Here is a 25,808-nt window from a genome sequence, read left to right on the forward strand (position 1 = left end):
CAGACCACCTTGTGCAGCCCCCTCATCATGTTCAACTACAAAGTTAGGGACTTTACTCTAGGTTCAAGGACTCAGTCCCCATGGCAACTCCAGCTGGATAAGAAGCCCATTGCCCCCAGTCTTCCCTGCCCACCCTCCCACCCCCCGACCACATGCCCACTGTCAAGCAGCCTTCCCAGAGCTATCACCTCAGATCCTCACTTGTTTTCTCCCTCCAGTCCCCCAGTCAGGGAGGCCGTGCCCGGAAGATGTAACATTTGAAGGCCTCTGTCTCATAAGGAGTTGTTCTTATCCATGGCTCACCTTCAAGACAGTGCTCAGTGCTTGACACCTATGGAGACAACCCATCCCTGGTTCCCATCCTGTCATTCTCCAGATATAACCACCACAGACTAAGGTGGTGAGACTCCAGCACAGTGAGCACCTGGGAGACTGAAAGGACACACAGCTGTACCATTCACAGCCCCTAGGGCCTGCCGAGGACGCACAGCAGCCAAATCCTGAGGGCTTGTGTGTTGGGAGAACTTCAGCCTCTCAGTGAGCAGCCAAGGAGAGGGGTCCCCATCTTGCCCAGCTGCCTGTTTCTTCATGCTGATCGCATTAGCAAGAACTATTCCCAACTCTGGGGTATTCTTCCCATCCAGTATTTTCGGTCACTTTTTTATTTTTTTCTTGTCCGTAATTTCTGGACATACCAGTACAAGTATGAGTTCAGTTGCTGGGGAGGCAGTCTTGCAACCCCAACTGCATCCAGTCACATGATCCATAGGCTTCTCTGGGATGATAGAGAAGGAAAGGGGAGGCACTCCAGTGTGAGGAGCAAGCAAAGATGTCACACACAGGGCCCCATCCCTGACTGCCCCAGTGCCTGAGGGCTACTTGTGACCTAGTCAGCTGAGAGAGTCCAGAAGGTCCCTGCCCCAGCTCCTACACTGAGGGGCAAATCCAGGCTTCCCCAAGGCTGGGAAGAGCTCACGGCTGGATCCTTTTGCGGTACAGGTAGGCGTTGCTCACCTGGTTCATGATGACCAAGCTGGTAATGACAGGGCATAGCATGGCCAGGTACCAGACCCCACCGGTGACTGTGGCAGTGAACCAGAGTGAGCACATGCCCAACAAGAGGCTGGCACTACCCAGAAGGTAGCCCACGAGCCCAGAAGTGGCATGGTACAGCTTGAGCTTTGCCAGGGGCCATCTGGGCAGCAGTTTGGGGTAGAGCAGCCCCACCCCGCCTAAGCACTGCAGCCCAGCCCACAGCACAGCTAGCAGCCCTGCTCGCCCATGCCATGTGGCCAGGTGGGCTTTGCCAAGCTGTTCCTTGTGGAGGATAACAAGGCCCAGGCCCAGCAGTGCACACAGCAGGGCCACCAACTGCAGTACCCAGTGGCAGCGTGCTCGGCCCTTCCGAGAGAGGGAGCGCAGCAGCGAACTCTCAGGAGAGAACACCAGCAGTGCCTCGGTCATCAGGAAAGAGAACTGGGGAGACAGGGACAGGAAACTAAATAAGGGCATTGCCCAGAAAAGGGCTTAAGATAACCTAAGCTGCCAGACAATCTGAGAAGATTCCCCTTCATTTTCTCTCCACTGACAAGGGTATCTATTTGGTGGGGCAAGATTAGAGAACTCCATCTAGGACCCTGAGTAACCAGCGAGAGGCACCTCTCCACACTTCTTCCTAGGTGCTATTCTGAAATGTCATCTCTGCTACATTACCCAGCAAACACAAAGTTTGAGAAGTTATAAATGATTATTCACAAGCTTTGTTTCCCTGACATGGGACTGAATACAATTTCCTGGCAAGAGCTGATCACGTGGGTGCACAGTTTCAGGGAAAATTAGATACATCACTATAAATTAAGGTAAAAGGGACACAGGTACACCCAAATGCATTTTCTAAGCTTCCTGCCTATATGTGGGTGAAGCCTCATTTTGTGCTTAGACAAACCCCACCCATTTGCCCTGGATCTTGAATACTCTGGTTCAAGTCTGGAATATATGCCATGGGCAGGAGTTGGAGCATGCAACTCCTCCAATCCATCCCGTCTCTCCAAATAGATATCAAGTGTCCATAAGGATTCAGAGGCTGCCAGGGCCACCACCCATACTTATGCTCCCTCCACCCCTAAGAGCTGGCCAGGCCCACTACTTACGGCCAGAGACATAAGCACAGGGTGCCAGGAGAACAGACCTAGAATGAGAAGAGGAGGCCTTGTGAGGCTGAGGCAAGGAGAACCCAGCCACACCAGTCCCTAAAGGCTGAAGAAAATGGGCAGCCCATTGTCCAAGGAAATGCTGGCAAAATGTGAGCCCCCTCTTGCTGCAACAAGCTGATCCCAAACCTGTCCTCTTCCTCGTCCCTCCCTAGATCAGAGGCCATGCTTTGCCACTCCTCCAGTAGTCCTTCTCCCTTCCCCTAACACTTTGCAAGAGGCAACCAAGTGCAGACCAAGACAAGGAAGGAGAAGCCAGGTACTCCGTAGAGACCTGGCCAAGCTGGCAGAGCCCCCACAACCATCTACTCCACCTTATCTCTCCAGCATAGCATGTCCCTCAGCCAGCCAGGCCTGTTTCCAAGACTCAGGCCCAAAGCTTCCTATTGCCCCTGCTTCCCAAGAAAAGTGGCACTTTCCTTCCCAGATGTCAGCTATGAATTCTACTTACTGGAGCCAGGCCTGGCAAGCACAGCCACGAAGATGGTGAAGCCCAGGGCCACAAGGTGGGCAGCAGCCCCAGAGGCAGTGCGCAGAGCTCGGTAGATGTGCGACTCGGTCTCCACAGAAAGGGCCATGGTCAACCAAGCCGGTGGCTGTAGCCTGAAAGCATAACAGAGTGGGCAAGGGTCTCAGGTGCCCACTGTCCCCTCCTCTCACTGGAACAAGGGTTGCAGGACAGGAATGCCACCCCCTTCCAAGAAGTTAAGGTAGGAAGGAACAGTACCAAGACAGGCACCAGGAATGCTCGAAGACCGGCGTCCTGTCAGCGTGTCCCCGCATGTGAACTGACACTGATCACTGGCCCACCTTCCAGGTAGGAGGCACAAGGCCATGTAATAGACTACAAATCCCAGCGTGCACCACGCCGTCGCCGGGCGGGAGAGCCAGCAGGAAGAGCGTGAAGTACTATGGGAATTGTAGTTCCCAACTGTGGCCGTATGACACCGTGAATCCCTTCGCGCACAGCCTCCCCACATGCCGCTGGCATGCTGCCCCTATACGATAGGGATTCGCGTGTCTCACCCGCAGCGCCAACCCGACGCAGTGGTTTCCTCCCGAGAAAACGGGATACTCAGGGCTTTGCTGCGCGCGCCACCGCTGCGTCGCGGAGCCGCTTCCCTTCCGGGTGCGACGTCTCCCCACCCGGACATCCTGGGACGAGGCCCCCCCGCCCCCCCCCCCCGGCCACACCGCCGAGTCGCGCTGCGCAGGCGCTGTTGAGCATACGGCTTCATGAGTGTGAGAGTGCGCATGCGTGAGTGACCCGGCGGCCCAGACTTCTGGGCTGTTTCGGACAGGTGTTCCCAGGGGTCGGAGCGCCTGGAGCTACAGACCTGGGCCCCGCTAGCGCCATGGGCAGCGGCTGTCGCATCGAATGCATATTCTTCAGCGAGTTCCATCCCACGCTGGGACCCAAGATCACCTATCAGGTGCCATCTGGGCTCGCGGGACTGGGAAGGCTGGGAGAGGGTCGCTCTCGGGAGCTCAGTCGGCTGCCTGGAGGCGGTGGATCCCCTTGCTGCACGCGGGCACGCCACTCCTTCATTCACGGAGAATCGTGAACCAAGAAGATAGTCAGAACCAGGTCCCCGGCTCCCGGTGTGCCGGGGCAAACAACCATCACATGGCAGTGACTGTGGGAAATGAGGCTGTAGGGGAGAGGTGGGGATGGGTGGTCCACTAGTATCCCTGGACGCATAGGAATTTAGGTGAGTGTGTGCCAGGTAGAGGGAACAGCATATGCAAAAGCCAGGAGGCAGGTGAAAAGAGCATGTGTTTGGAAACACAAAGTAGCAGTAGCCTGGGTAGATGGGACAGAGGAGAAACGCCGGAGAAGAGGGCTTAGGCCTTGGGGGTCACCCTGTGTATTCTGCGTAGTCTCAAGGACCACTAAGGGACCTCTTGCCACTCCCCTCCCCAGGTCCCTGAGGACTTCATCTCCCGGGAGCTGTTTGACACAGTCCAGGTGTACATCATTACCAAACCAGAGCTGCAGAACAAGCTCATCACTGTGTGAGACTCTAGCTGGGGGGTGGGGGGGCCCCAGGAGGAGTGGACAGGCTTGGGGACAAGAAGAACCTGACTCTGTTCCCACCTCTTTTCCCCCATCCAGCACAGCTATGGAGAAAAAACTGATTGGCTGCCCTGTGTGCATCGAGCACAAGAAGTACAGCCGCAACGCCCTGCTCTTCAACTTAGGCTTCGTGTGTGATGCCCAGGCCAAGACGTGTGCCCTTGAGCCCATCGTCAAAAAGCTGGCTGGCTACCTGACCACACTGGAGGTCGGCAACACGATGGGCTTGGGGGAAGTGTTCTCATGTCCCAAAGTCCTCCAGACCTGCGAACCTACCAGAGCAAAATGCCAGCCAGGGGTACTGAGGTGTGCCCACCATGCTTTCCATCCTCTATCCAGCTAGAGAGCAGCTTTGTGTCCACGGAGGAGAGCAAGCAGAAGTTGGTGCCCATCATGACCATCTTGCTAGAGGAGCTAAACGCCTCAGGCCGGTGCACTCTGCCCATCGGTATGGCCCAGCCTCTGCAAGGACAGCAGAGGGGTAGAGGAGGGATGGGAAAGTGGCAGGGGAAGATGAGCCCAGCCAAGGACAAGACTCATGAACAGATTTCTGGCCAGGAAATAGCCATGAGCTGGGCTGATGATGTCCAGGATCCAGTGCATGATGGGGCTGGGATGGGGAGGCGAGCAGAGCTCTCCAACTCTGCTCCTTAGCCATATTTCTTCCCTTCTCTGGACCTCAGTCTCTTTCTGAATAAAAGGGGAAGATTGACCCTACCACCTGCCTGCCTGAAGGGTGCTGGGAGCGCTGGATGGTAATTGAGGGCCTCTTGGAAGAGATGGCACTGAGGATATGGGTGGTGCTCCCTGCAGATGAGTCCAACACCATCCACTTGAAAGTGATTGAGCAGCGGCCTGACCCTCCTGTGGCCCAGGAGTATGATGTGCCTGTCTTTACCAAGGACAAGGAGGATTTCTTCAACTCACAGTGGGACCTCACCACACAACAGGTATGCCAGCCCGCCTGGGTATCATCACTTGGGACTGGCTACAGCCCTGGCATCATCCCACCCCTACTGACCCTGCCTTGCCCTGCCCAGATCCTGCCCTACATTGATGGATTCCGCCACGTCCAGAAGATCTCGGCTGAGGCAGATGTGGAGCTCAACCTGGTGCGCATTGCCATCCAGAACCTGCTGTGAGTGGGGCAACAGTCACGTCCAGAATAGGGTTGCCAGCCAGGGAAGAGCCCAGGGGCCCTGAGTGTGGGGGCTGGGAAAGCAATGGCTATCAGAAGCTGAGAACAACTATGTCCCTCAGGTACTATGGCGTTGTGACACTGGTCTCCATCCTCCAGGTGGGTGAGTCTGGGGTCTGGTTAAGTGGAGAGTGGATCATGTGGCTGGGCCAGACTGGGGTTGTATCAGACTTCCAAGCCCCTCACTCTTACCACTGTGCCTCCTGCTACCCTCCAGTACTCCAATGTGTACTGCCCAACACCCAAGGTCCAAGACTTGGTAGATGACAAGTCCCTGCAGGAGGCGTGTCTGTCATACGTGACCAAGCAAGGTAGTGGTGGGGTCTGGGGGAGGCCATCTCAGGGAGGGCAGGGCCACCTGGAAAGCTGACCCCTGGTGCCTACAGGGCACAAGAGGGCCAGTCTCCGAGATGTGTTCCAGCTGTACTGCAGCCTGAGCCCTGGCACTACTGTGAGAGACCTCATTGGCCGCCACCCCCAGCAGCTGCAGCGTGTTGATGAACGGTCAGAGGGGGATCCCCTGGGGCATGACGGGTTTGCCTGAGGGCAGGTACACTCTCTATGTCTCCCCAGAGCCCTGGGTCAGAGAGGAAGCCCAAGATTCTCAGTGAGCAGAATCATGTGGCACTGCTAGTCCAGACAGGCTTCCTGGAGGTGACAGGTTTGGAGACCAGTCTGGTCACTGAGACAAAATTGCAAGGGAGACTGCAGGAAAGGGTTGGCCTGGCTGGAAGGAGACCTGGCCAGGGCATCACCCCTCTCTCCCTTGACTGCCACCTCAGGAAGCTGATCCAGTTTGGACTTATGAAGAACCTCATCCGGCGACTACAGAAGTATCCTGTGCGGGTGTCTCGGGAGGAGCGGAGCCACCCTGCCCGGCTTTACACAGGCTGCCACAGCTACGATGAGATCTGCTGCAAGACAGGTAGAGGCAGACAGGACAGCTGAGGTAGGTCAGGGCAGGGTGGCCAAACCAAGGTTACTGACCTCACCTCCGCCACCCCACCCAGGCATGAGCTACCATGAGCTGGATGAACGGCTGGAAAACGACCCGAACATCATCATCTGCTGGAAGTGAAGCTGGTTGGGACTGGACCCGGCACACAGCTGTGGCTTCTCTCTCCTGCTAAGCTCTGCCTGGTGCGTGAGGGCTAGACCAGCAGACTAGTCCATATTGTCTCAAGGTTGACCCTCACCTCTGTAAATAAAGTCATCCATTTCAACCTACCTTTATCGAGTACCGCCTCTGAGCCAGCCACGGAGAACCATCAATGAATGAGATAGGTAGCCATGGTCCTGGCGCCTTGGAGCGCCATCTGGTGGGAAAGACTGACAACGGACAAGTAAATGTGCCTGCTAACTATAAACTGAAACAAACACCCAGAAAGAAACAATGAGGAAGCTGTGATGAAAAGTGAGTTGGAATGGGAGCTGGAGGTGCTCTGGATTAAATGGGTAAGGAAGGCCTCGCTAAGGTAACTTGAACTGAGCGCTGAAGGAGGAAGAGTATTCCAAACAAAGGAAATAGGTGCAGAAGCCTTGAAGCAAAAACCGCTTTGGGATGTATGAGGAACCCAAGGGAGGCCCGTGGGTCTGGAACATAGGAGGCAAGGGGGAGAGAGGCAAGAAATGAACTCCTGAGGTAGGAGAGAGGGCAAGAGTCTGATGCTGCAGAGCTGCTGTTCACCTGCTTTGTACATAGTTTTTGAAGGCCAGAGGCAGCCATGGAGTCACCCTCATACTAGGGAATGATATCTAATGCACATCTTTTAAAAACTCCTGGCTGTTTAGGAGGGTCAGAGAGAAAATGGGTCCAGTAAAAAGGCCACAGCAGTTAGCTCATGAGAGGTGATAGCAGCCTGAATTAAGAGGGAGAGTTGTGGGCCCTGTGCAGTATTTCGCGGGTAGAGCCAAGAGGTGGAACTGGGCGCGAGAAACAGTGGAGCGAGGAAGCCACGGAGAGGAGCATCTGTTTGGGCCGAGCCGGAACAACTGCAGGAAGAGCTGGTCGGGGGCGGGATGACCCCATCCCTCTGCGGGACGATGTGACGTGCGTCCCAAGAAAGAGACTAGGCCACAGGCGTCTGGGACTCGGGAAGACCTTTGAGCCGCAGAAAGTTGTGAGTTGTGAGGGAGAAAACTCCAGGAGTCCAAAAAGGGTTGCTACCCGCAGCCTGGCAGGAGCGGCGGACTGGGGCTGGCCCAGCCCCGCGCTCGCCGCGGGTGGGGGCGGGCCCAGGCCGTACTGCGCAGGCGCCCGCCGAGCTAACCGTTTCCATGGCGGCGAGGACCCACGCGCCCCAACCGCTCCTCAACCGTCGGGTCTCAGTCTTCGGCCCCGCAGGAGACGGTCGTGCCCGAGCGTGTCAACACCCTCACCGCAGCGCCGGCTGCTGCCCGGGGTCAGCCGAACCCCGCCTTCCCCCTCTCTGTCCTGGGCCTCGACATGGGCGACCTGGAGCTGCTGCTGCCCGGGGAGGCTGACGTGCTGGTTCTGGGACTGCGCAGCTTCCCGCTGCGCGAGATGGGCTCCGGAGGGTGAGGCAGCTGAGTCAGGGGTCTGGTGGAGTCATGGAGTCAGAGTCCTTGAGGTGGGCCTGACATTGGAGGGAGGGGTTGCCCAGTATGGAGGGGCCTCCAGGTGGGGAGTCAGAGCTCTCAGAGATAGGCGTATGTGGTCCTGAGCCCCCTCTGGCCGCTCAGGATCAGGTTAGGTTCAGTAGGACCCAGCTCCCCCTCCCGTTCCTACTGCACACATGTGCACCCAGATCCACACACACACACACCCCCTCTGGAGCAGGTGGAACCAGCAGCATGAGAACCTGGAGAAGCTGAACATGCAGGCCATTCTTGATGCCACGGCCAGCCAGGGCGAGCCGATCCAGGTGCTGCTGGTCACCCATGGGAAGGTACGCTGGGGTGACAGGCAGGATTTCTGCCTTCCCACACCACCCCCAGCCCCCACCCCACCACTCTACCCCTCAGGAGCACCTGGATGTGGGACATGGGTTGATTAGGGAGATAGTTGTGGATCCTAGAACAACCTAGGCTGCAGGGGGAGAGCCCAAGTTCTAAAGCCATTCTTGAATAGACTGTAAGGCCAGAGGGGCTCCACTGATGTGGGGGTAGGACTTTGGCAAGAAAAAAGGCAGCTTTCCCAACACAAGAGAGAGGGAGTTAGAAATCAGGGATTGGCTTGGCTGGAACATGAGCCAAGATGCGGCACCAGCAGATGACCTGAGATATCACTTGACAAAAGTGTTCCTCTCCAAGGAAAAGGTGGAACTCCATACTGAAGGGTGGGGTAGGAATAGAGCACTATGGAGGGCCCTGAGAAAGGGTAAGGCCAAGGCACACAAGAGCCTTGGAAGGCCAGCGGACAGGGACAAGAGGGAGGACATGAGATAGAGAGCCAACCTGAGAGGGACACCTGGATGGCGGAAGAGGGGACAAGCGTGTAGGTGCAGGGGGAACAAGGCAGCCTGGTGAACAAGGCAAGGGTCAGTCACAGAAAGCATGAGGGATGTCCCCACAGAGATGTCGGGGGCAGCTGGAAATGAAGGTCTAAGATGCAGGAAAGAGGTTAGGAAGGTCCTCATGGGGTGTGGGAGAGTCTAGGGCCCCAGGGGAGTTTAGGGAGAGCTGGGTTGGGCTGAGCCAGAGATGGGAGGGTTGCCAGGCCAAGGTAGGCCAACCTCATTCCTGTCCTTTCCCTCCCCCTCAAAGATCCCAGTGCTGGTGGAGGAGCTGATTGCAGTGGAGATGTGGAAGCAGAAAGTGTTCCCTGTGCTGTGCAGGCTGGAGGACTTCAAGCCCCTGAACACTTTTCCCATATACATGGTGGTGAGCTAGGCCCCTGGGTCACCCTCCCACCCACCACTTCAGAGAGCCCTGGACTGCAGAGGATAGCTGGTAGCCCCTATCCCTCCCTCAGCAGCCCTGGTCACTGTCCTCTATCTGACAGGTACACCATGAGGCCTCCATCATCAACCTCCTGGAGACAGTGTTCTTCCACAAGGTGAGGCACCAGCCCTGCCCACAGGCTACTGTCCCAGGCCAGGACATGGCAGCAAGGGGGGTTGTGTCTGTATGGGGAGGGCATCAGAGACAGAATGTTTCTCCTGCTCCTGCCTCCCAGGAGGTGTGTGAGTCAGCAGAGGACACTGTCTTGGACCTAGTGGACTACTGCCACCGCAAACTGACTCTGTTGGTGGCCCGGAGTGGCGACAGTGGCCCCCCTGAGGATGATGAGTCCCGATACAGCACTCCTATGCAGGTGGGCTGAGGTTCCCTGGGGTTGGCATGGGCTAGCCGTAGGCTCCCTGAGGCCTGAACAGGCAGGGGGTGGCCAACTTGAGCACCATGTGGCCCCCCAGGAGCTGCAGAAGCAGGCAGAGCTGATGGAATTTGAGATTGCACTGAAGGCCCTCTCAGTGCTACGCTACATCACAGACTGTGTGGACAGGTGGGCATCCCTGCTGGGCCTGGGGCCTGCAGTGGAGGGCTGGAAGCCTGGGCCTGTAGCCTTTGCTCACCTCTCTCCACCCCCATCCTCAGCCTTTCGTTGAGCACCTTGAGCCGCATGCTCAGCACCCACAACCTGCCTTGCCTCCTGGTAGAGCTGCTGGAGCACAGTCCCTGGAGCCGGCGGGAAGGAGGTAAGGTCCTCCCCCACCTGCTTCGAGGACATCTTCCAGGATTGATGGGGGTGGGCAGCTTACGCACAGGCAGACAAGCTCTGCCCCTAACCCACAGAGGATACCAGGATGCCTCACCCAAGGTGGGCCTAGGCCTGGGTTTGCAGCAGGCAAGGCCTTTGTGTCCACTACCAAGGACTCACCCTGCTATAGAGCAAGCAGCACTCCAACCTGGGCAAGTCCTGTGCCCAGGCAGTGGTCAGTCCTCCAGACCATGCAGCTGGTTCACTCAAAGTATATGCAATGCCTGCACCCAGTGTGCTGGTTCCTCTCCCCAGGCAAGCTGCAGCAATTTGAGGGCAGCCGTTGGCAGACAGTGGCCCCCTCAGAGCAGCAAAAGCTGAGCAAGTTGGACGGGCAGGTCTGGATTGCCCTGTACAACCTGCTGCTAAGCCCCGAGACCCGGGCCCGCTACTGCCTCACAAGCTTTGCCAAGGGACAGCTACTCAAGGTAGGAAACTCCTCCAACACCAGTCTCAGCACTGTCCTACCCCATCCCTGCTGTTTGTCTTTGCCCACTCTTCTCAGCCCCAGTCCTCTTTCCAGACCTTGAGCCCTTGGGTGACACAACAGCTAGTGGGACATGGGCTCCTCAGGCACCCTCAGTCCAGCCTAGCCCAGGCCCTCTGTGTTCCTTGACCCTCTGGTCAGCACTGCTTCACACTGGCCTCCCCTGGACACCCTTGCAGCTTCGGGCCTTCCTCACAGACACGCTGCTCGACCAGCTGCCCAACCTAGCAGACCTGCAGAGTTTCCTGACCCAGCTGGCCCTGGCTGAACCCCAGCCCCCTAAGAAGGATCTGATATTGGAACAGGTCAGCAGTAGGAATTTAGTTGCTCAGAGGAAGTTAGTTGCCCACTTTGCCAGCTTCTCCCTGACACTCTCCAGTTCTTTCTCCCAGATCCCAGAAATCTGGGAGCGACTAGAGCGAGAGAATAGAGGCAAGTGGCAAGCTATTGCTAAGTACCAGCTGCGGCATGTATTCAGCCCCTCAGAGCAGGACCTGCGGCTGCAGGCACGAAGGTGAGGCCTGCTGAGCTGGCAGAAGGGGTGGAAGGGATGCAGAAGGCCTGGATGTGGGCAGGGGTGTTCCTGTGCTCCCACTGGCCAGGCCCAGCCAGGCTCTCCTGACCGCTTCCCCAGGTGGGCTGAGACCTACAGGCTGGATGTGCTAGAGGCAGTAGCTCCAGAACGGCCCCGCTGTGCCTACTGCAGTGCAGAGGCTTCCAAGCGCTGCTCACGATGCCAGAATGAGTGGTATTGCTGCAGGTGAGGGTATCCTAGGACGTTGGACCCCTAAGCCCCACTCCTATACCCCCTACAAGCACTGCATCCTCACCTGGCCACCTGCCTGCAGGGAGTGCCAAGTCAAGCACTGGGAGAAGCATGGAAAGGCTTGTGTCCTGGCAGCCCAGGGTGACAGAGCCAAGTGAAGGCTGCAGCTGCTGAGGGACGACCATCCATGCCATACAACCCACCCAGAGTGTGCCCCTGAACCTAGGGATCTCTGCCAGAGCCCTGGCCTCCCAGGTGGTGAACACACTGAGAGGGTAGAGCTGCTAACCTATCTCCCCCAGCAAAGCGCTCCCAGCTTCCTGCCCGACCCGGCGGGTAGGCTGAGGGCGCTGCCTCAGCAAGCTAGACAGGAGGCCTGGGTGGAGGGCAAGGGCGAGGGCCAGGGCCGGATGTGGGGACCCTCTTCCTCTAACACTGTAAAGCTGGCCTCCAGAAACATGCCTGTCTCCGCGTGGTCCTTTGCGGTCGTCGTCATTGTTAGGGGAGGGGAGGAAAGGGAGGGCGGGGACACCGCGCCCTAGCCCCCCAACTCCGCCCGCGGGCGCACACAGGTTTCCATTGCGCCGCTCTCTTCAGCTCTTTCCCGCCGCTCTGCCTGGACCCCGGGGGCGGCGCTGCATCGAGGCCGTCCCACAGCCCCGCCCGCTCCGCGCTTGCTCGCGCCCAGAGCCGGCCGGAGTCCGGGCTCGACTGGGCCATGTCCGCTGAGCCTGAGCTCATTGAGCTGCGAGAACTGACACCCGAGCGGCGCGCCGGCCCGGGCCGCACCCGGCTGGAGCGCGCCAACGCGCTGCGCATCGCGCCGGGCACCGCGCGCAACCCAGCGAGGCAGCTGGTCCCAGGCCGCGGCCACCGCTTCCAGCCTGCGGGGCCCGCCACGCACACGTGGTGCGACCTCTGCGGCGACTTCATCTGGGGCGTCGTGCGCAAGGGCCTGCAGTGCGCGCGTGAGTAGCGGCCCCGCGCGCTGGCGAGAGCCAAACCGGCGGCCAAGGGGCAGCACTGTCGCTGCGGGTCAAGTTGCGACGGAGGGGGTAGAGTTAGGGATGGTCCCTGCTGACCAGGTCCGTTATCTTTGCCCCATCGCGGAGGAGAATTCGGGCAGATGGTTTTATATCCTTGCTGTGTTCTGCCTGCGTCTGGGGCACAGTTGGGCAGAGGTTATTGCCTGTGAAAAACAAGGTACTGATTTCACATTTCTTTAAAGTGACTTGGCCCTTCTTGAGAAAGGCTTTATGCATACCAGTCTCAGAGTCCACATTCCCAGGCCTGCCCCTTCCTAAAGATTCACTCACCTGTGTCCTCTCCAGAATCGTTGGGGTGAAGGGAATTTGCCCACCTATGGGAGGGGGCCTGGAAAAAGTTAGAACCTTGGGTGGGCCCCCTGCAAGCAGGAATTTTGTTGTCTTTATTTAGCAAATACCTATTGCAGGCCCAGTCAACCAGGTGTTAAAATATGAAACACAGCCACACACTAGCAGCCCTTCTGCCCTCCCAGGAATCACCAGCAAGCAGAGGTTGCTCTCCCACTGAATCAGCTAGAATCAGTTGGGATGCTTTTACAGCCCTCCAAACCGCTGTGCCCGGACTCTACCTCAGACCTGTTGAATCAGTCACTGGGTATATGAGTGTATTAGTGATTTTTAAACACTGATCATTATAGTGTACATCCTGGGTTGAGAATCATGCTCTGGCCCATTTAGGAATTTAGGGAAGGTGTCCCAGGCCTGTGTGGGTATGGAGACCCTCTCATCCAGTACAGGAGTCTGTCCTGAATTCTGCTGGGAGGAACGGGAGTTGTGACACAATACAAAGCACGAACAAGGTCTGGGACATTGCAGTGTTCCCAAAGAAAAATAAAGTGGCCATGGAAATGAAAAACAGGACAATTTGGGTGTGTGTCAGAGGCAAAGACAAGGGAGGAATCAAGGATGCGTTTTTTGCCTCAAACAACTGTGAAAATAGTAATGATTTTTGCTGAGATGAACTCTGGTGAGGGTAGGGTGAGGTGGAAGAAAAGTGAGTTAAATTGTGGCCATTTTGGGTTGAAATGTCTATTAGACATCAAAGTGAATATAGTGACACATAGATTTGATCTGAGGGGAGTCATGGAAGCCTTGGACCTGGGATAGGTTAGTGTACAGAGAGGAGGGCAGTGATCAGGACTGAGCCTCGGACACTCCACTTTTAAATCTGGAAGTTGAGACAGAACCAAAAGAACTGAGCAGGAGCTGCAGGGAGGTGGGAGGAAAACCGGGATAGTGGGAGCCCCTGGGAACCAAGGGGAGCAAGCATCAAACGATGCTGAAGAGGTGAGGATGGAGAAGGGACTGCCGGATTCGGCAGTGCAGTAGGTTGCTGAGGACTCTGACCAGGGCAGCTTCCTGGAGGGAGGGGCAAGCCTGACTGGAATGGGTAGAGGTGAGAGTGAAGGCACGGAATTAAGAGTATACGTAGACCAGAGTTGATAAGTTTTGGTGTGAGGAGAATAAGACATGAGAACTAGAGGGGACATGGGCTAAAGATTTTTGGTTTTTTCCCTTCAAGTAAATGGGCGGAGGAAGGGGGGCTGACAATGCGGAAGAGGGAAGTTCTGCGCTAGGCGCTAGAGATCCAACTGTTGAGCAGGCCTAGATCCCTAACCGCCTGAAGCCTTCCCGCGAGGTTCCAGACGCAGGGCGACCAACACTAGAATCTGTGTGTAGCAGTGGGCGGTAAGTGGGCCTGAGATAAGGCCGGTCATGCAGAGCCTGGCAGGCAACGGCCTGCACCCTGGGGATTCTCTTCCGTCCCCGGGACGCTTCTCTGAGCTGGAGCTGGGGCTCCTCCGCCTCACGGTCAGGCCTCTCTGCAGATTGCAAGTTCACCTGCCACTACCGATGCCGCGCGCTCGTCCGCCTGGACTGCTGCGGGCCCCGGGACCTGGGATGGGAACCGGCGCTGGAGCGGGACACAAACGTGGTGAGCCGGGGGGCCGGGGGACGTATGGGCGAGGCAGGGACGCGCAGACGAGCGGGACACATTGCTGACGTTCCTAGGACCGCCCGGCATTACACGCAATGGGCGTTCTAATAGCGGATTTCCTTGCGGCAGACAGTAGCTAATTCCGTGCGCGGGCTCGAATAGGTGCGGGGCGTGCCGACTCGGCGCGGACTGCTCGGAATCGCCCGGGCTCTCCGCGGGTGCAATTTCCGCACAGCTCCGCATCCGGTCTTGTGGCCACGCTGGAGCACATGCGCACACGCTCTCACTTGTGCCCAACTGGAGGCGGGTTAGCTCCTGTGAGGCTGAGCTGAGCTGAACTGCCTAGGCGATGAGATCATTCCTAGAGGCGAGGCGTGTGTGACCCCGCCCTCCGGCTTTCCTCCCCCAATGAGACGAGAGCTAGATCCTGGCTGTCTACGTTTCAGTGTTAACGGTTGAGGCACGGACACTGGTCCCGGCGCACGCGCACACTGACACGCGCGCGCACGCGCACACGCGCCTGGGGCGGTGGTTGGAGGCTACCGGCTCACACGACTCAGGGAGCTGGCGGGCGGGCGCGGCAATGGGCGAGGCGGACGCAGGGACGCCTTCTTTCGAGATGACCTGGAGCAGCACGACAAGCAGTGGCTACTGCAGCCAGGAGGACTCGGACTCGGAGCTCGAGCAGTACTTCACGGCGCGTACCTCGCTGGCGCGGAGGCCGCGCCGGGACCAGGTGGGAGCCGGGGGTGTGCGGGCGGCGGGCCGGGGGCAGTCGCTGGAACCCTGCCCCTCCCCGGTAAGTTGCCGTGTCCAGAGTTTGTGGGCAGTCCCGTCCTCCCGTCAGCGTAGATCCAGGACCGGCCTGGGGCCAGCACGCGGAACCGTGTATGGGGCTCCCAGCGCCTCGTACTGGGTGCCGAGGCCTCCCTGCTGTCTCTGTCACAGACCAGTTGAACCAGGGGAAGCAGCTACGTGCCTTGGGGTTGACCAGGGACGGGCATTATCCACCTATGACTAAAGCCTACTGCGCAGCCTGGACTAGCACTTCAATTTCCGCGTTCGGGCCGCTCCCACCGCCTCTCTGGGGGACCAGGAGGAGGAAGTGGAGGAGGAGGAGTCCTCGCCGGGAATTGAGAAGTGTGTTTAGGAGAAAGGCGAATGAAGGTCCGGGCTCCTGCATATACACTCCTAGATGGAGCCAGCTGAGTCCCCACTTCTTGCCCGTCCTGGCCTGTCACCAGCTGCTGGAATGTGAAGGATTCCGACTCCCTGTCTGGAGTGGACTAGAGTACTCGCTTCTGCAGCACTAAAATTGGAATGAACCTGGAGAAAGGGGATTTGGGACTGTATGGGAAGGAAGCCTTGTTTTGGATTGTAAGCATCCAGGAGCACTTTATTCACAAGAGGCAGGGAAGGCTAGATTGTAAAATGCCCTGAGAGGGGTCAAGAGAGATCGAGGTTACTAATCCAGACTATAAAGTGTGGTGCTGGAGTAGCTGTGCCTCTTGGAGTCTCCTAAGTGTCCCCATTATCAAAGACCCCTGTGCCGTGTGCCATGAGTGTGACCACTAGCCTCAGATAATTATTCTGGATGTGGTACACCTCAGGAGAGCACCCTGGCCAGGGCGTCAAGAAAAAGAGATGGGGACCGTGAAGCTCAGTATACCTGGCAGCAATGGGGCAGAATTCCTTGCATGCGCCAAGGAGAGGGAGTTGTGGGTGATTCTTTAGATGAAAATTTTATACCTCAAAAGCTGAACCCGTAGCTTGGGTGCAGTGTTTGAATATGGATCCCTGGGACTCTCTCTGTGTCACTCAGACGGGAGCCTTTTTCCATTTTGGAAAGGTGGAGAAAACCACAAGACCCTAACCAATTGAAAAGGAGACTAGGGGGGCCGGCTCTGTGGCAAAGTGGTTAAGTTCACGTGTTCCACTTCCCTGGGCGCAGTTCAGATCCTGGGCGCAGACCTAGCACTGCTCATCAAGCCATGCTGAGGCAGCGTCCAGCATAGCAGAGCCAGAAGGACCTACAACTGGAATATACAACTATGTACTCAGGGGGCTTGGGGAGAATAAGAAGAAAAAGATTGGCAACAGATGTTAGTTCAAGGCCAATCTTAAAAAAAAGAGACTAGAGAGTCCCAAGGTATATGTAAAATAAAACCATCAGTCACTCTGGACAGTAGCAGAGTGGAGGGTGGGTTGCTTTGTTGCAGGAGGAGGGAAATTCCATGGTCCTGCTGTGCATCCCTTTGGGATGGCTGTTAGACTCCTCCTCCAGCAGGTAGCTTTGGAAATAGAAAAGGAAACTCTTCCCTCTGGAATCCTGGTAGGACAGTGCAGTGCCACCAGTCCAAGTCTCTTGTTTTATGTGCAGTGCCACCAGTCCAAGTCTCTTGTTTTATGAATAAAGATACTGAGGGAGGTGCACCTGGAGAAAGGAAGGGGCTGGAACCAAGGTCACTGCATCCCAGTCCAGGGCTCCTGGATAACCAGGGAAGGGAAGAGAGAGGAGCAAGTTTTCTCATTCCCAGGCTGGAGCTCAGAGCCATTACAAGGAAGGGGAATAAGTTACTGTCATCCCTGTACCCACCTGCTCTGTAAACAGAATTCTCTTCGTTCCTGCCCTGGCACTAGAGTCTGCTCAGCTTTCCTCCTGCCCCTAGCATCCCTCCCATCCTGGCACTCCTTCCCATTGAGGCACTCTTTCCTGTACCAAGCCCTCTCCTTGGGCCTGAACAAACACATCCACCCTTTATTCCCAGCCTCCAGCGCTCATTTTACCCCCGGGTCCCCTATTTTCCAGAGCCCACACTGTTTGTTCTTACCAGCCTTACAGGATTTCCCACTGTCCCCAACAAGGTTTCTGCTAGAGTTTTCACTTCTCAATGCTCTCCTCCATCCAGGAGGCCTTTGCAAACTTGAGGAAGTAAATAGGCTTCCGTTACCACCCCTCCCCCATACCTTTTTCCTGTGAGGCCCCAGCCTCAGTCCTCAGTGCCATGTACTTGCTGGCTGCTGAACAGCAGCAGGTTCTAGGTGAAGACCATGCTGCTAAAAGGTCGTGAACTCCACCTTACTCCCTCATCTGTCCTCCTTGTTCCCCATCAGATGGTTTAAGCTTAGGGGGCTCCAAGGCAGCAGTCAGGGAGAAACTCAGGTTGTCCTGAGCTCAGAGCTGGGCACAAGGTTATTCTGCAGGAGACCTTCTGGTGAGAACTCCCCTGGGGCAAAGCATTGGTCAGCAATGATCTCAGCTGTGTCTGTGACACTCCCATTCCAACTAGGGCCTATCTGACGTCAACAGGAAGTAAGGCTGATGCAATGGGACCAAGGGAGTTTGGCAGAAAAAAGTTAATTCAGAGCCCTGGCTACCCTGGTCCATATCCCACCCTTCCAACAAGAATCCAGTCCCTGGAGGACTGGGGGAGGGGCTAAGTGGTGGAGCTAAAATCTTTGGGCTAAACCTCCAGACAGCAAGGGGGACGTGCAGAAGCCTACCTGCTTGGACCTTGTGGGACAGGCTCTACCAGGAGGCAGCCTGTGCAACTCTGCAGATTGGAGCCTGGCCTAACACTGCCTCTTGTGTAACTTGAGTCAAGATCAAATGGCATGTCACAGTGGCAGACACATGCTTCACTATGTCTGAGACATGCAGGGCTGGCCCCAAGTCCCCCACCAAGGGGTGTTGACATTGTAGAGGTGGCCCTTCTCCTCTTGCCCACTGGTGGCTGGGCTCCTGGTGTGCACCAGGTCTTACACCTCTCACCCTGCAGTGCGTCCTGGCCCTTTGTCAGGGCAGAGTGGCAAAGTAGCTGCCTTCTCCCGGACAGACCCTGACCCCACCCAACTAGGGTGCTGGGATCAGGCTGTGCAGTTGAGAGGTGGTTTAACTGTAAACAAGAGCCGCTCCTCAGAGTCCCCCATCATTTCCTGGTCCCTGGCCTCATGCCTTCAGTTGCTTTGGTTTTAAGATATCTTTAGGGCCTCACCTGATGTTGAGGAGGCCCCAGGCAGGTGGCAGAGAGAAGCCAAATGATTCTGCGTTTGCTGTCTTCACCCGTAGCATACAGAACCAGGAGCAGTGATGGGTTCTTCTCATCAGGCCTCGAGCTTTTTTGTCAGTTTCCAAAGGCTGCCCCAGAGGCCATTTTTTCAGAGTGGCTCACCCAGGGCTCACCTCCCTGCCTGTGACATGCATTGCAGCAGGATGGGTTCCTTAAGGGCCCTATGTCCATGCTGGCCCATCTTTCAGGACGAGCCTGTGGAGTGGGAGACACCTGACCTTTCTCAGGCTGAGATTGAGCAGAAGATCAAGGAGTACAATGGCCAGATCAACAGCAACCTCTTCATGAGCCTGGTGAGTTGACAGCTCAGGGAGGGGGTGGGGGGAGAGGCAGAAACCCAGCTGTGTGCCTGATACCCAAAGGTTGGGCACAAGCAGTGATTTAGTCACACCCAGCCTAGCCTTAAGCGGACTGGCAGTGCCTGAATCTGTTCCATCTCACCTGGAACCTAGTCATGGTTTGGTTTCTCCTCTTCAGAACAAGGATGGCTCCTACACAGGCTTCATCAAGGTTCAACTGAAGCTAGTGCGCCCTGTCTCAGTGCCCTCCAGCAAGAAGCCACCCTCCTTGCAGGATGCCCGGCGGGGCCCAGGGCGTGGCACAGCTGTGAGGCGCCGCACTTCCTTCTACCTCCCCAAGGATGCTGTCAAGCACCTGCATGTGCTGTCACGCACACGGGCACGCGAGGTCATTGAGGCTCTGCTGCGCAAGTTCTTGGTGGTAGATGACCCCCGCAAGTTTGCACTCTTTGAGCGGGCTGAGCGCCATGGCCAAGGTGGGCTTTCTACCCCACCCCACCTGTGTGTGAGGGTATATATGCATGCACCTGTGCATGCAGGGGCTGAGGGGGTTGGGCCTGACTCCAATCAAATACTCTCTTCCCCCTGACTGGCCCTCAGTGTACCTCCGGAAGCTGTCTGATGATGAGCAGCCCCTGCGACTGCGGCTCCTTGCAGGGCCCAATGAGAAAGCCCTAAGCTTTGTCCTGAAGGAGAATGACTCTGGGGAGGTGAACGTGAGTACACAGCCTTCCTTAGTTTCTTGGTGGTCACTGGCCCAGGCTAGTGGGTTACAGCTACAGGAATACTTGGAGGAGGAATGGGGCTGGAGGACAAGCCTTGCAAAGCCTTTCCAGGACTATGTGAGCCTCGTAGCTAGAGTAAAGGCTTCACGGCTCTCATGCCAAGGTCTAGGACTTGCCCCAAGAAGCCAGGAAGAACTGTTTTGGTGCTCTGCTCTTTCCCATTGGGGAAAGTCCTCAGGAGATGCAGGAGTCCATCTGATAGCATGGTGATCCCAGGCTAGATCAAAGCCACACAGGTAGGCCCAGGACATAATGGAGGCCCCCACTTCAGGCATTAGGACTTTTTATCTAGAAACTTTCCAGCTGCAAGGTACTGGGTCTGTAGAGTAGGATTAGACTCAAGAGTGCGGGCATGACCTGTCCACAGGTCACTGGAGAATATCTGGCTTGGTTGCCTGTCTGCAAAGTGACTGCCCTACTTTGTGAGGCCCATCTTCTATACGGTCTGTCGTCAGGAAACCTAGCACAGACCATTCAGACAAGAAGCTAACATTAGAAAGTCCCATCCTAATTGTGTGACCATGATGTGCTGATCTTTTCTGGGGAGGGCCTGCTGGCTTGGCCATGACTGTGACAGCCTATGTCTTCCCTCTCCCCCTCCAGTGGGACGCCTTCAGCATGCCTGAACTACACAACTTCCTACGCATCCTGCAGCGGGAGGAAGAAGAACACCTCCGCCAGATCCTGCAGAAGTACTCCTATTGTCGCCAGAAGATCCAGGAGGCCCTGCATGCCTGCCCCCTGGGGTGACCTCTTATAACCCCTGGGTGGAAGGAGGAGAGTAGGCAGCGCCGAGGGCATGCCGTGTGAGTGTGACAGGGCCCGTGTGGCCTGAGGAATGAGTGTGCATGGAGGCCCTCTCTTGCTGAGGGAACGAGCCAGAGAACAGTGAAGGAGCTGGCCCCCTGTGTCCACCAGTGGGTGTAGCAGAGTATTGCTCTGGACCCTTCTGCGCTTCATGTACTGGGTCATGGTGGGCCAGGGTTGCCCTGGCAAGCTGCTCCAGGCTTGCAGCAGGGGTAGAGCAGACAGAGTCTCCTTAATTAGTGGTCTCAGGAGAATCTTGGAGATCTTACAAACGGAATAGGGTCATGTTTGCAGGGATGAGGGCCCTCATCTATGGGGAAAGGTTGTATGTTTTGAGACTTAGATGGGGTCTCAGGACACCCCTATCAGAGCTAAGGGTGGGTGTTCAAGATAAGGCAGGCATCAAGGAAGAGTCTAGGTTGCCCTCTACAGTGCCCTCAGACTCCTCACACACCTGGCATCAGGGAGTGCTGGCTCACAGTGCCTCAGTGCCTCCTCCAAGGAGGATGTCCCTGGGCTGGGGTTTGTGTGAGTGTGGGCACTGGCCCAGGTCCGTGCCTTGTTTGCCAATCAAAGACAGGGTCTTTCCCTTGGATATTTTTGATAATGTGTGTGAATGTATGTAATATTTTGTGGCCTCAGCTGAATGCCTCCTGTGGGGAAAGGGGTGGGTGTGACAGTCATCATCAGGGCCTGGGGCCTGAGAGAATTGGCTGAATAAAGATTTAAGAATTCTCTCTACTTTTGGACTCTTTATTATGGGCCCTCAGATGTAGTTGCCCCTCATGCCAGTGGCTGCCATGGGTGATGGACAAGCTCACAGAGCACCTTTTCGAAGTCACCATGAGACCAATTTCTGAAGGATGTGGAGTTATGGCTATGTAGTCAGTCATCACTCAGCACCCTGGGACTCAGGTCGTGGTGGGGGCAGGAATATCAGCTGCAGCTAGAGCTTAGGGAAACCAGACACCCCCAACACATACACACACTTACGCAGACGCACCCCCAAGCTGTGGAAGGCGCTTCACCAAATATCTATTGGGGTCCTACTGTGCGCCAGACACTACTCATGGCACCGAAGGTATAGCTGTTAATTCTCTCTTCAGGAAGCGTGCATTTTGGTGGGTTTGGAAAGAACACTGAATTTGAAAGCCTTTCAGACCTGATTGTAGCTATACAACATTTGGCCAATTCCTTAATTTTCCTTCGGTTCCCTTTCTTCTCCACATGTGACAATGATGATCGCAAAATCGGTGTAGGAACAGCACTAAGCTAGACAAGCATCGTGCGGCACGGCCTGTGGTCAGGCCCGCAAGTGCTAGTTTGGGGGGACCTAGTGGTTGGGCAGGCCCACTGGACCTGACCTCTGGGGTCGGGGACGTCGGAGCTGCCATACACGAAGAAAAAGCGAGGAGGACACAGCCACTACTTTCCTGGGTAGGAGGTGCCCCCGCTGGAGAGAGCGTGGCCTGCTGGGATCTGACTTTTCATAGTGCATGCTGGGATGTCTAGCATCCGAGGGCGGCTATTGGTCTCGCCCCACTGACCGACGAGAGAAGCAACCAATCAGAGGGAGCATCATGCGGAAGCGGAAGTGAGGTTTCCGTGGAGACAACCGAGCCTGCGGAAGGCGGCGGCGGCGGCATCTGCGAGCAGAGGCCGAGGCAGGGCATGGCGGCGCCGACAGCCTTGTGAGAGCGAAGCGGCCGCGGGGCCCGCCATGCGCCGGGGGCGCTGACATGGGCGCCAGCGGCTCCAAAGCTCGGGGCCTGTGGCCCTTCGCCTCGACGGCGGGGGGCGGCGGCCCGGAGGCGGCGGTCGCTGAGCAAGCTTTGGTGCGGCCGCGAGGCCGAGTCGTGCCCCCCTTCGTATTCACGCGCCGCGGGTAAGGGCGCGGGTTTCGCCCCGGGGAAGACAGGCAGGTACTGGGCGCCCCGCGTCATGGGGAGCTCCCGCCGCCGTACCCCTACACCCGAGCCAGGACGACTTCCATATTTCGAGCCCCCACAGGAGCAAGGGGTGGGGGAAGCCGGGCAGTCGGTTCTTGGCTGTCTGGCTGCTCTGAAGCTCTCCCTAGGGGAAGAGTAGGCCTGAGACTTGTCCCTGGGTAGGCTGTCTGCACGGTAAAACTAAGATAGGGTCTCCTTGAGACTTCAGGACTTCTTCCTTTCATCTCTTCCAGCCCAACCTGCAAGTTGAAGGCTTCTAGCCTCCCCTTCCCCAGTTATTTTTAGGGGAGAATGACCCTCTGTTTTGGCTGTTTGCGTTCCCCATGGTGGCGGGGTGGGGACTTCTGAGGGTAGTGGCCCGGAAAGCAGGACTGGGCCCCAGTATTGGGGATGGAGCCTGGGAAAAAAGACCTTCACCCAGATATATTCTCCAGATGTGGAGCAGTGACCTCCCCTCTGGCTCCCAGGGGGCCAGACAGGAGCACTAAATTGGCCTGGCCCTAGTGGGCCTCTGGGGACTGGCGCTCAGATGATGCTGGAGATTTGACTGTAGATACCACTGAGACCTAACAGTGACAGTTTGACTACACCAGCCACCTGGGGGTGGGTGAGGAGAATGCAGCTTTTTTCCTTTAGGCTCCCTCCTAGCTCAGGCATCTGCTATCTCAGGCTTTGGCAGCAGTGTCTTCTGGAGTGAGACCAACATGCCAGGCCACCACCCTGCCCACTCTAGAAGTCCTGGGTGAAGGCAAGGCCCCAAGTAGTTGGAATAGTTACTCTTGCTGAAGAAACCAGTGATGAGAACTGGTGTTGGCTGCCTGGACAGTGTGCTCTGGTATGGTCTCTCTTCTTGGGGTCTGACAGAGTAGCACTGGCCACCACCTGACTTCCCACTTCCTTCTAGTAGACCCCAGACCCTAAGCAAGGGACTCTCCAGGCTTATTTTCTTTCCTTTCTCTAGCCAAGGTTATTCCTTCCTTCCCATTTGGGGGTGGGCACACTTCCCTGTGGTCTGGCATTTGCCATGACCAGGTGTGGGGCTCCAGCCCAGCCTGTTCCCCTCTCCCTCTACACAGCTCCATGTTCTATGACGAGGATGGGGATCTGGCTCACGAGTTCTATGAGGAGACAATCGTCACCAAGAACGGGCAGAAGCGGGCCAAGCTGAGGCGGGTGCATAAGAACCTGATTCCTCAGGTGAGGGGCTGGGCAGTGGTCATAGAGCCTGTGTTGAGTGTGTGGAGGTAGACCCAGAATGGGGTCTGCTGTCATTGTGGGGGCTCTTCTGGGAGGAGCTGGGAGGAATAGGAAGGCTTCCTGGATTAGGGGCCCTGAGCTGACCCTCACTAGCCTCTGTTTCCGTGGCAGGGCATCGTGAAGCTGGATCCCCCCCGCATCCACGTGGATTTTCCTGTGATCCTCTATGAGGTGTGAGCCTGGAGGGTGGCAGGCATAAGCACCCTCTGCCCCAGCAAGAAAACCCCAGGCTCAAGGTGTGGCTTCCACTGAGGAACCTAGGCTGGAGCCACAACCCTGAATAAACTCCACTGGCCTGGAATCTTCAGCTGTGAGCAGGGCAGTCCTGCAATGTTGGTCAGGTTTTGGTTTGTACGTGGACAAGAGGTGGCTGGTGGTTGGCGAGGGATAATGGCGGAGTTACCAGCCCACCTTCCCCAGCAATCTCTACAAGGAGCATGGCAGGGCATATACTGGTCAGGAATGTCTGGTTCCTGTGCCCTTGCCTGGCCTGCTTTCTTCCAAGCTTGCCTAGCGCCCAGCCCTGCTAGGAGCTACAGCACTTTACAAGCAAGGTCTGCCTTCTTCCAGCCCTTGGGCTGTGGGAGCGGTACACAAGTGGGAACTTCCTTTCCCTCACTTCCCTTACCCCCTTGTCGAAGCATTTCAGCCATTTGCTACCTCGATTCCTCCTGTGTTGGACAGAGGCTGGGGACAGCACAAGCCTGATTCTTCCTGCCCTCCTGGTCATCTGTTCCCACCCCCAGACAGATGGACAGTTTGCTGGCTGTTAATAGGAGCAGGGACTGGTGTGGAAGGCTTCTCCCTTCACCCAGGGCTGGGCTGGGCTGATCCCTCCCCACTGCAACTAGGTGTTGTCCCCCACCCCACCCCCGCTTGAGAGGGCATAAGATGGGATCAGGAAGGGCTATGGATCGCTATGCCTATGGGGAGTGGACTCAACCCACCTACTCTGCCTAATCCCCTTTGCCTTTGCACCAGCCCCACCATGACCCCCACTGGGAGGAGACCATCTACCACCCTGTGGTGAGGAAGAACACGCTAGGGCTGGTGCCAGTAGCTCTGAGGAGACCCATCACACCCTCCCCTATAGTATACCCATCCCTTCAGGATCACTCAAGGGAAAGTACTGGAGACCCTGGGTAGGGACAGAAAGGAAAGAACAACCATAAAAGGAATACTTAAAATGTGAAAGTTTGTAAATAGTCTATTCCATGATGTTATTGGGGCAGAGTCTGATTTCTACATAGAAATGACTTGTTTTTTTAAATTCCTTACTGTGCAAGCTCTGTGCTAAAAGATTGTGGGAAATGGCTTGGGGAGGGTGGCCCCCAATCTAGGAAGGCTGTTGTGTTTTTTGTTCAGTTTCAATAAAATTATTTGTAGACCCCAAGAGTGGCAGTCTCTGGAGCTGTGACACCCAGCCCACCACCTAGGCTCAGTAGGTAGGCCTGGGCCCAGGATTCTGGTGGCCCCATCTCCAGCAAGGCCCAGGGTAAGCTTGAGCCCAGCCTCCGGCCATCTCAGCTATGACCAGCAGGTGGCAGTGTATTCACACAGACCTCAGGATAGAGGGCCACTCACTGGTCTATTGTGTTCAATAGTTGGGGACCCCTGGAATTGGAAGGCTTTGGGATACTTCACTAGGGATTGGCCCCACCTGTCTGAGCTGAGGTGAGAATGTAACCTCAGATAGGTGTGGAACAGTTTGCCTGCCCCCAGCAGTGCTAGCTGACCCCATATGAGGTCACAGCCTGAGCCCCGTGGACCTCCCAGGCCCAGTCTTAGGTGGACAGCAGCCAGATGGGTGCCACCACACCCTTGGCCTACTGCCAGCCTCTGCAGCCCAAACCCATCTGCCTCCTCCCAGGGCTACCTGTGGACACCAGCAGGAGAGTGGGCTTGGAGCTTCTGTTCCAGCAGGCAAAGCTCAGCCACTCAATACTTCCTTCTGTTCCCTGTTGCCCTTGTCTTCTCACCTGCAGCCTGCCCTCTCTTGACTTCTAGCCTACACTTCTCAGGGCTCACTATGAGAATGGTTCTCTGCTGGGCCTAGCCCTTGGCCATCAGCCCAACTCCCAGTTAGGGAGGAGGGAGTTGAAGGACCCAGACTTCTGGGTCTGGTGAGTTGGCCTGCCAGTCTTTCGGAGGCTTAAACTTGTCAGGTCCAGAGCAGGATCATCCTGTGCAGCCTGGAT

At 56.6% G+C, this 25,808-nt stretch overlaps 5 protein-coding genes across 21 annotated transcripts; 4 read left to right on the forward strand and 1 right to left on the reverse strand.

The window, feature by feature from the left end:
- Positions 1 to 628: 628 nt before the first annotated feature.
- CYB561D2 (cytochrome b561 family member D2) lies at positions 629 to 7,713 on the reverse strand. Of its 5 annotated transcripts, none has more exons than XM_070574959.1 (6): positions 6,714 to 7,713; positions 4,564 to 4,749; positions 3,548 to 3,753; positions 2,662 to 2,813; positions 2,151 to 2,188; positions 629 to 1,476 (listed from the first exon to the last, which is right to left on the reverse strand). In XM_070574959.1, exons 3-6 carry the CDS (start codon positions 3,592 to 3,594, stop codon positions 973 to 975), a joined length of 741 nt encoding a protein of 246 aa, XP_070431060.1. In that variant the 5' UTR covers positions 3,595 to 3,753; positions 4,564 to 4,749; positions 6,714 to 7,713; the 3' UTR covers positions 629 to 972. The 5 variants fall into 5 exon arrangements, with proteins under 5 accessions (XP_070431060.1, XP_070431059.1, XP_070431061.1 ...); XM_070574958.1 differs by lacking the exon at positions 6,714 to 7,713 and adding an exon at positions 5,013 to 5,179; XM_070574960.1 differs by lacking the exon at positions 6,714 to 7,713 and having other exon boundaries at positions 3,548 to 4,749.
- NPRL2 (NPR2 like, GATOR1 complex subunit) lies at positions 3,373 to 6,712 on the forward strand. The gene is made up of 11 exons (XM_070574950.1): positions 3,373 to 3,643; positions 4,135 to 4,226; positions 4,327 to 4,495; positions 4,627 to 4,735; positions 5,101 to 5,237; positions 5,328 to 5,425; positions 5,548 to 5,584; positions 5,703 to 5,796; positions 5,872 to 5,989; positions 6,268 to 6,410; positions 6,496 to 6,712. The coding sequence occupies exons 1-11, from the start codon at positions 3,566 to 3,568 to the stop codon at positions 6,561 to 6,563; spliced, it is 1,143 nt and encodes a 380-aa protein (XP_070431051.1). The 5' UTR covers positions 3,373 to 3,565; the 3' UTR covers positions 6,564 to 6,712.
- ZMYND10 (zinc finger MYND-type containing 10) lies at positions 6,763 to 11,917 on the forward strand. Of its 8 annotated transcripts, none has more exons than XM_070574946.1 (12): positions 6,763 to 6,899; positions 8,286 to 8,394; positions 9,212 to 9,328; positions 9,450 to 9,503; positions 9,624 to 9,761; positions 9,862 to 9,950; positions 10,043 to 10,143; positions 10,461 to 10,633; positions 10,872 to 10,997; positions 11,085 to 11,206; positions 11,327 to 11,452; positions 11,541 to 11,917. In XM_070574946.1, exons 2-12 carry the CDS (start codon positions 8,323 to 8,325, stop codon positions 11,614 to 11,616), a joined length of 1,194 nt encoding a protein of 397 aa, XP_070431047.1. In that variant the 5' UTR covers positions 6,763 to 6,899; positions 8,286 to 8,322; the 3' UTR covers positions 11,617 to 11,917. The 8 variants fall into 8 exon arrangements, with proteins under 8 accessions (XP_070431047.1, XP_070431046.1, XP_008528066.1 ...); XM_070574945.1 differs by having other exon boundaries at positions 6,828 to 6,940; XM_008529844.2 differs by lacking the exon at positions 6,763 to 6,899 and adding an exon at positions 7,367 to 8,023.
- A 77-nt stretch (positions 11,918 to 11,994) lies between these two features.
- RASSF1 (Ras association domain family member 1) lies at positions 11,995 to 21,145 on the forward strand. Of its 6 annotated transcripts, none has more exons than XM_008529833.2 (7): positions 12,025 to 12,426; positions 14,334 to 14,440; positions 14,890 to 15,179; positions 18,702 to 18,806; positions 18,991 to 19,288; positions 19,413 to 19,528; positions 20,201 to 21,145. In XM_008529833.2, exons 2-7 carry the CDS (start codon positions 14,359 to 14,361, stop codon positions 20,345 to 20,347), a joined length of 1,038 nt encoding a protein of 345 aa, XP_008528055.2. In that variant the 5' UTR covers positions 12,025 to 12,426; positions 14,334 to 14,358; the 3' UTR covers positions 20,348 to 21,145. The 6 variants fall into 6 exon arrangements, with proteins under 6 accessions (XP_070431053.1, XP_008528055.2, XP_070431054.1 ...); XM_070574953.1 differs by having other exon boundaries at positions 12,145 to 12,426; positions 14,890 to 15,820; XM_070574951.1 differs by lacking the exon at positions 12,025 to 12,426 and adding an exon at positions 14,053 to 14,193.
- Positions 21,146 to 21,957: 812 nt separating this feature from the next.
- TUSC2 (tumor suppressor 2, mitochondrial calcium regulator) lies at positions 21,958 to 25,003 on the forward strand. The gene is made up of 3 exons (XM_008529831.2): positions 21,958 to 22,289; positions 23,430 to 23,550; positions 23,722 to 25,003. The coding sequence occupies exons 1-3, from the start codon at positions 22,144 to 22,146 to the stop codon at positions 23,785 to 23,787; spliced, it is 333 nt and encodes a 110-aa protein (XP_008528053.2). The 5' UTR covers positions 21,958 to 22,143; the 3' UTR covers positions 23,788 to 25,003.
- Positions 25,004 to 25,808: the final 805 nt, after the last annotated feature.

This window comes from Equus przewalskii, chromosome 15, assembly GCF_037783145.1.
Source record: "Equus przewalskii isolate Varuska chromosome 15, EquPr2, whole genome shotgun sequence".
Lineage (NCBI taxonomy): Eukaryota > Metazoa > Chordata > Mammalia > Perissodactyla > Equidae > Equus > Equus przewalskii.